General features: G+C 40.2%; 1 protein-coding gene across 1 annotated transcript; it reads right to left on the minus strand.

Moving 5' to 3' along the window:
* Positions 1-3506: 3506 nt before the first annotated feature.
* Positions 3507-6911, minus strand: LOC148011438 (uncharacterized). Its single transcript, XM_087670736.1, has one exon. The coding sequence runs from the start codon at positions 6155-6157 to the stop codon at positions 4559-4561; it is 1599 nt and encodes a 532-aa protein (XP_087526862.1). The 5' UTR covers positions 6158-6911; the 3' UTR covers positions 3507-4558.
* Positions 6912-9242: the final 2331 nt, after the last annotated feature.

Below are 9242 nucleotides of genomic sequence, written 5' to 3' on the forward strand. Positions count from 1 at the left end.
AGCAAACAGTCTACAACCTACTCATCAATACAACATCTAGCCTACATATCGACAGTTGCAAATTAGACAATGGAAAAGGCTTTCTCATACTCTATTTTAAGTTACAATGGCATTTCCAAAAATAAAAGTGCTCTATTAATAGCAAGTACAAGAGCAACCGCCGCAACTAGACTATACAACCTCTTCATCACAATCCACTACCAATCTAACATACCGGTATGTGCATAGCAATATCATTGTAAGAGATGGATGAGTGATTCATCACAATAAGAGAAGCAAACACAACCATCATTGACGAGATATCCATGTTAACATGAACTGACATAATAGTAGACTAAATAGTCAATATCTATTAAGGCGCTCTAGCAAATTTGTAACAAAAATCTTGTGGCATTTGGTGATTTTGCATAGTTATCACTAATCTGCACAACCATCGAACCGAGTTCTACCAATAATGTCACATCACCTTATCAGCATATTGGACACATGTATAACACCACACCCTCTATACTTTAGTCCGACATGCTCATGACCTACATTCCTACAATTCTTACAAGTGATTAGATACCAATATCCAACCAAGGAAAAGATACAAGAATGCTTACACGAGTACATCATTGACAAGAAGAATATCCTAGATTTCGTAGACCAAAGAACAACAATCGTATGCACATACAAGGAAGACATCCAAAAGTGCAATAAGTAGCTTCTACACAAATACTACACATTCAAAAAGATTCCACACTAACAAATTGCAAATAAGCACAACCAAAGAGCCAACATTGCAGAACTAGTTACAAGACAAAAACTTCCATGAGATATAAGAAATAGCAATTCAAGTAACTACAATGATAACAAAGGATATCAATCTCACCATAGATGTCACAAATGGTGCCACTTGTAAAATCAACCCTATCAAAAAAACAAAGGACGAAATGATCTCCAAAATCCAAGCCACGATTCAATCTACCAACCAACAACTACTACTATAACGTAACAAGCACCAACACAAGGTATTGAACATCAAGTGGTGCCACAAATTAGCATTCTTACTAACACTTACATATGCAATCACCGATCAAAAATCACAAGGAGCCACAGTCACCCAAAAAGCACTTATATAGATTTCTATACATAAGAAGTGCATCCATGCCCAAATTGGTCTATGTGATGCTCTATTGTGTAATTGAAAGAAGAAACTTATAGTCTAACTCCTAGATCCATCTGCCTTTGCACCAATACTATACTCAATACTATGATTCACACACAAAAACAAATTTCAACACAATTTAGCATAAACCAACTATAGCATAACGTATTCCAATTGCATATCCTAGACTTCTTTAAATAGATAGGAAAAACTTAAAATTTATTGTTTTTTAAATATTATCACGTTAATTAAAATCCTTTCAAAAATACTAATATTATTTTTTTTCTCATTTTTACACGTAAACAGTAAAGGCAAAGATGACTCCAAACAAAGTACCCACAACAAGCAATATTACCTAATATCTATAAAAATTCAACAATAGAAATTCATTTAACAACATCAAACTATGTACGCAAATATTCAAGATATACATTCAAAATCACATGACCACTCAATAATAAATAGAGCACCATCCTATTAACACATGTCACATGTACCTCTAACAACAGATCAAATTTGGATGGAAATTTTCATTGGGCAAAAAACATTAACATACATTGATGGCTTCACAAACTATGATGACCTCCAAATTTTGATGAACATATCCAAGCGTGGACTCAACAACTTTCTACTCAAAATGCAAAATAGAACCACAAACTGTACAAAACTTACTATTATCTTCATTATTTTTTCATTGGAATCTAACCCTACTAACACAAACACATCTCATATGCATGACTCTTAAAATATACACTAGACATATTTGTAGTCTAGTATGAAGATACACGCGACAATCCACTACAAACAAGTGTTCCCCCATTCTTACTAGACACCAAAACAAACATCTCCATGTATACAATCAAGATCCTACACTACGGATTCAATCTCTTGCTCGAGGCCTTGGTAAAAATAACAAAAGAAAATGATGACTAAATACTAAAAATGTATATGCAAATGAAATACACTCATTACCATGATAAGTCTATCATATAACCATCGAAAATGTCACATACTTACTCAATAGAGAGTTCTATAACCAAATCCATGGCATCGAAAGCAATCCATTCAATACTATCATATACCTACCAAGCAAGTACTCAAATATAACTTTTTTTTAACTCACAATACACCCAAAACAACAAACTATCTCTAACAAGAACTTTCCTTATAAAAGAGCGAAGTCTAGTAAACCAACAAGAAATCAAACTTCTAATAACACCAAACCACCAAATCTTAGCCACTATGAAACACCTACCACCTCCAAGTGACACCTATCAACCAATTCAAAAGTAACAATACAAAGAAACAAGACTAAGCACTTCATCTACCATATCAAATGCAAACAAAACAAGGTCTACATAAACCAAACAATGAGCATTGAAAAAAGACTCCAACAACGCAAAAAACCCCATCAAAAATTTTTAAAAATATATCCAAACCTACCAATCATTCAAAGAAAATTGAGGTTGACATCAAGGCAACAACTAATAGCATAGAGAAGGACCCAAACTTGGAGCATGATATAATTTTGAAAGAGAATGCAACTACTACACTCTACAATCTATATGGAAACCTAACAAGATGCAAAACATATCACTTATTGAAGAGAATAAACTTGATTTGGCATAATAGTACATTGTACATTATGTATTTTTACAATTCTCAATGCCGCGTAGATAAGTACAACTTTTCCACTTTGTACATGATCTATGCCTTTTAAAAAATCGTTTTTAAGTAGATTCTTCATTTCTTAAACTCCAATCAAATATTTAAGAACCTTCAATAGAAATTTTTTTTCAACATCTATGAACAAAATGTCTTATCTTAGTTTGATGTTGCTTGCTTTATAAAGGTTTCACACTTCCAAAACAAATGTTTTATGATCACCTTTCATATTTTAGCAATAAAAAGTAAAGCGTACTTTGCCAAATGATTCAAAACCACCCACATCACTACACGTGTCAACCTAGCATTCATATGTACACATTCAATTCCTCAATTAAGCAATGCCATCCTATCAACACCATGATTTTTGATGTTTTGATTATCTATTCTATTCTATATTAAGCCACAAAAATATTTGTTTCTTATATAGCTTGGGGAGTCTTTTTTCGATGGACTCTTTTGCACCAAGAGTGAGTGGTTGTCCTTCTTCGACCCTTACCACCAACTAGAGCAAACCAATGCATTCTACTCCTCCAATCAAGCTTTTTATGGTCAAGGATTATGATCTAGAATAAAACAAAGACAATGTACCATCAAGAATGTTGGAGCATAAAGAAGCAATAATATCCTTGCAAGCATGTTATGTAGGAGACTCTATTCACAAATGGGGACCAACTTTTTAATAACTACTTTAGCCTAGTCAAATAGGGGCCAATGGACACCGGATAGAAATGTATTTAATTGCAAAGAAAGTGAGGAGCCAATCGAATACACATACGGAAGAAGATAAGAAAAAAGGAAGAAGAGATAGTTCATAGGAGCTCGCAAACATTGTTTGTGGGCTTGTATCGTCTTAGCACAAGTATCATCGATTTCATTGAAGCAAACCCCTGTCCTATTAGATCACTATCTATGAGTGGCTTCTTCCCAAGCATCTTTCATAGGAACAAAAAGGCCAAAGTATGCTACTATTACCATGCCAGCCCCTCCTTTCGAAAGAAGGGTTCAACAACTAGGTGGGTTTCAAGGTTAATAACCCCACTCACCTTGGCACTCTCTAGCACCACATTGTGCAGGTGGGGTTAATGGAACCCGAGTCTTCCCACTCCCAATAGGTGAGACACAGCCCTCACAATATGAGGATTATCTCAATATGCTTGTCCTTATGGTAGTGTATATGAACTGCATGGTGACAAGTTCTCAAAATGAGAAAATCATAACTACAATGACTGTGACATGTGTTAAGCTGTCATTCCTCACAGCAAACACCTAGGCTCCAGGAATCCACCCCCCACTCGCCCGTAACCCAATCACAATACAAAGAAAGAGAGAACAAGCCATTCGTAAGCTTGTGAGATAGGGCGTCATAAACCATTGCATACATCCATACCATAAATCACTGCAACAAATATTATGCAGGGGATTCCTTACAGTAGGTAACTGCTCAAAGCAGAAAAGCATGTCACTAGCAGTAGATATTCAACTGGCAGTTCAAGGCATTTCATTGCATCCATGTTCATGCAGGTGACAAAGTATACACTTAAAAAATGGCCCAACAATTCTCCTTCCATGTCATCCATATTGTTCCTCCTGGATTCTTCCTCTTGGTGATCCAGGGATTTTCCTTTTGCCTTGTTCGAGTCACGACTGTTGAGCATCACCCAAAGGCCCTGCCTCCCTTCCAGTAGAGGAAATGGTAAGGTTAATGGTTTCAGCCAATCTGATTCAATACACCAATGAAGGTCAAGAACACATGGGGCACATCATGAGGCCATTTTCATTACACTCAGAGCATCGAGTGATGCAATCCAACTGATCCAAGACTTTACAGCTACCACTACAAGTGAGACAAGGGATAAATCTCACATCACCACAACCATCACAAACCTTCCTGAAAAGGCCAAAGGTGGGCAAATCCTCAATCAACCTGATCAGGGCGCCATCTTCATGGAGTTGCTTCACTTCTTCTGCCCCTCCAATATATCTTCCTTTGATAAACAGCCTGGGAACCTGTAATCTCTTGCTGCCTAGCAAGTCTGTCAGCTCTTCTCTAAACCTAGAGTGCATCCACACATCTCTCTCATCCACATGAACACCCAAGCCTTGCAAGATGAGTCGCAACATACAACAATCCTCATAAGTCTTTCTGACCCCCCTTAAGCTAGTAAAATACAAGACCACCTTTTCCTCGCCCCTAGGTGGGCACCTAACCTCAAAACTGTACAAATCAGGAAAGGCCCGCTTTCTTAATGGTGAGAACATGACAGGCCATGCTTTCCTGTCTAATGTGTCTTTCAGATGGTCTTCTCCAACTGTGCCTGAGAGCTCCAAGTTTGAACTTTCAGCATCCGAACTGGTTTCAGATGATGCCCAAATGTTGTTGTCTGATGAGGGTACTGATGAAGAAGACAATGATGAAGAAGACGACGACGACGTGTTTCCTATCGTAGTGGGATTAAGAACCATCCAATCACCTTCAGACAGATTAGCTGCTTGCAAGGATTGCTCAAATACGTTCAGCAAAGATGGATCAAAGAGAGGGCTTTCAGATCCCTTCAAAGGGCTTTTCAGGGGGCTCCTTACTGGACTTTTCAGACACTGGAATGTGTCGTGCTGCTTGGAGTATGCACTCAAGCACAGACTTGCATCCTGCCCACAGACATCCATATTACTCTTACATTGATCTTTTTCCCACATTGGAGACCCAATTTCAGCAAAACAAGAATCCAGGCCATGCACAATGCTGAAGGACAAGGATTTTTCTACAGCGCGTCGTTTTGGAGCCCCCTTCGCTTTGAAGAACATGGAAGCTTCACTGTCTGCTGCACAAGGAACACTCGAATGACCAACGGGAGAAACATCCTGCGTGTGATGATGAGGCAGTTGATCATCACTCCCAACGTGGGATTCAAGATCCTCCCCATCTTCAAGCCCTTCCATCAGTTCCCAAGTATTAATTGTCTCAAGATCTCCTTCACCCTCTGGCATCTCCATCACAGGTTTGAGCTTCAGGCTTGAGATCAACTGCTTGGAATTCAACCCGTGCAACGAGTGGCTGTCCTGTCCAGCTCCGTCGGAAGAGCTTCGCCTATTACAATGTTCCATGAACTTATCAGCCAACCGTTCTCCATGTTTATCAGTATTCATCATGATCCCCTCTCCATGTCTTTCCATCTTCATGATGCCATAAGAGCTAGAAGTTAACGAGACCACATGTGAGATTTCTTCTTCGTCTTCGGACTGGTAATGGATGGGCTCTGAGGTGCTCCGCGACAGCGGTGCATACCAGCTTGCTCTAGCAGAGGAGTGCTTGCGGCCTTGTTTAGACGAAGTGCACCCCATTGCTGGTGTGAGGTGTAAGCTCACAGACTGTGTCAGAGAGCTCCTATGGTGAGGATATCTAAATGACGCCTGTGGTGAGAAGAAGATGAAAATGATGCCTGTGAGGTTATGGTGAAAAGAACAGGAACCAGAGGGAACCCTCTGAGTCTGCAATCCTGATGATAATGAACAGACAGGGGAAATCCTGATAACAATGATGATGAAACAGGGGCTTCTTTATCGATCAGAGGGCCAGACAGGCGGGTACCAAAAAGATTAAAGCCTGTAAAAAGGGTTGGATTTGACAGCAGAAGCGCCGAAAATCGATGCATGCAGACAATGGAATGGGGGGAAAGCGAAGCAGGAAAGAGACTCAGAGATGAATCATGGAAGGGGGGAAAGTGAAACAGAAAGGGAAACTCAGAGATGTATGTATTATGGAAAGGCAAGGGGGGGGAAGCTGATACAGATCAAAAGGAGGGAGGCTGAACTTTTGGGGTAGGAAATGAAAGTATTGAGGGCACCGAGTGCAAGCTTGGCTATGGCGGCACATTATTATTTGAGGGGGCGGAGCTACAGCGCAGCTGCCGTAAGGAAATTTTCAAAAGCCAAAAGCGCGTGGTAGCGGCAGACAGATTCCAGAAGAGAGACAGATAAATAGACGTAGAGAGACAAATACATAGACACAGAGAGAGAGAGAGGTACACTGCTCTGCTATATTTTATGTTGTGTACGTTGGGGGGTTTCAAAACCGAGTCTTTTGAAATTCCTTTTGTTTTGTCGTCTGAAAGCGAACCATCTCTTCTTCTTCCTTCTCGTTCCTGTGCGCGTCTGACTGGTTCCCATCTCCTCCCTCTCTGTCGTTAAAGACCCATTCAAACCGGCAGCATCAAATGGGCCCCGCCCACCCTTCCCCCCGGGCTACAAGCTTCCCGAATCCCTACTTTCCTAGCTGCTAAAAAGCTGGCCTGCATTCGTCAACAGTCTCCTACATAACACGCTTGCACGTTCCTTGAATTTGCATGGATCATGGACCATGGACCATGGCCCCCCCCCCTCGGAGCAATACAGGAAAAACACATATTTATTTGCATTGTCGTGCAAGATAGATCATAGAGTAGATCATCAAAACATCACAATTCATGGTGTTAATAGATAGGTTGGCAGCCCCAAATTGAGGCATATGAGTACACAAACAAAAAATAAGTCACACAAGTCAAATCGACCTGCCTTAGCCTGCACAGTTTAATGTTGGGGACGTGTGCATGGGTATCACTTGCTTTCACTGCACATTGTTGTGGGCAAAATGTACAATGAGAGTGATGCCACACGCAGACCAACAAGACATCGCCTTGGTCTTGCTGGTCAAAGTCTTCACGTGTGGTAGCAGTTTCGACAAGCGAGGAATGACTTTCCTCTTTGGCACATGCACCGGCAAATACCGCTTTCCAATCAGCACAGGTAATCTCTCTCTCCCTCTCTCACGTGAAAATGTATGCAAGCCCCTTCTCCCTTTCATCATATTCATCTTTCTCTACAACTTGTGACCATATCTTGGCAGACCCTGTCGCCATATATCTCTCCTACTCACGCTCCTTGTCTTTATAATTGCATGTTGCATTTGGAACAAAATACCTACTATTGTGTGCCCTCACTATTCAACTCATGGTTCTCTCTCTCTCTCTCTCTCTCTCTCTCTCTCTCTCTCTCTCTCTCTCTCTCCAAAGGGCCACACCAATAAACACGGACACTCAAGACATGTGAAATGCGAACACTATACAATGGGCTGTTGGCTTCCAATGGGGCCCCCACTAATGAAAACATTTTGATATGGATAGGCAACTTCTAAAATGATCATTGTCACTCCTCACATTGTTTGGAAGGGATGCAAGCTGCTTGCACTTTTGGCACTTGCAGCGATCACATGTACATGCTTCTATGGACAAGGAAGGGGGCCACTTCAATGTTGTGAGACTTGATGCATCCGAGTAGATCCAAGGAAGGATTCCCATCTTCCATGTGACTCATTGCATTCCTCTTGAGAGTTATCTTGATGCTTCTATACTTGAACGACAATGTGAAATGGTTATCGGGATTTAAGATGCAACTGTTGTTGTGGCAGGACCTTTTTGCTTTGTGCATAGAAAGACGTACTACATAATTTTTAAAATTTGAAAATCAGGGCAGCATGTTTGTAGCGCATAAGTGTTGATGGCTCCTTGGGCGGTTTAGGGGGAGAAGTGTCGGTGGCTCTATTTTGTAGAGGGACTAAACTGCTACATTGGTTGTTGTATGCAGCATGCCATCTTGGAGTGCATTGTTTGCAGGTTATGTTGAACATAGGATATATGCGATAGTGTTGAATTGCACCAAAAAAAAGGCTCATTGCATTAGACAATTGTGTTTGATAAGATGTTGTTTCCTTAAGCTTACATTGATAGACATCTATGTGAAATGTGATTCAATCATGGAAGAAAAAATTGGATAGGATTGGCTGTCACTTTAAAGTGCACTATCCTGGATTGCACTGTGTACAGTGTGTACAATCTAGGTTTGAAGAGATAGTGCTGAGTTGTTTCAAACATATGCAACTTTGTATGACAAATACAGGGTCTTAATGCATTAATAATCAAACAATGAAAACAGAATGATGAACATCTACATGAACAGACACATGAAACAGTATTCCATTAGAGAATTTGATGAAGCAAAGTTTCATTTTCAGAGCTTCATCTTTCTTTTCATTTGGACAATAACACGTGTGTGACCAACAATTTGCATTGACCTTCACTGACTGATACTTGTTGCTATTCAACAGATCATGTCTTGCTTCATGCCATCTGCCGGTGGACGTCGCTATCGACTCCTTCGATATATCAAAGAAAGTCCATGGTTGTAGGCACAAGTGGACTTGAATGCCCAGCTGGATGTGAATGAAGTGGATGTTGTCCCTAGCTCTCAACTAAATACATCTTTTTTGGACTATGCATTATATCATAACTGCTCTTCTCCAAAGCAATATTCCTCTTTGCATCCATCCCAACTATCTAGGTCTTCTACATTTCATTGTAGCCAGTCTCAAACATATACCCCATATGATATCAAT

This window comes from Lygodium microphyllum, chromosome 28, assembly GCF_053477565.2.
Source record: "Lygodium microphyllum isolate KBCC chromosome 28, Lygodium_microphyllum_v1.1.10, whole genome shotgun sequence".
In the NCBI taxonomy this organism is placed as follows: domain Eukaryota; kingdom Viridiplantae; phylum Streptophyta; class Polypodiopsida; order Schizaeales; family Lygodiaceae; genus Lygodium; species Lygodium microphyllum.

Coding starts and splice junctions, on each gene's coding strand:
- LOC148011438 (XM_087670736.1), bottom strand. CDS start 6,157: ATGGGGTGCACTTCGTCTAAACAAGGCCGCAAGCACTCCTCTGCTAGA.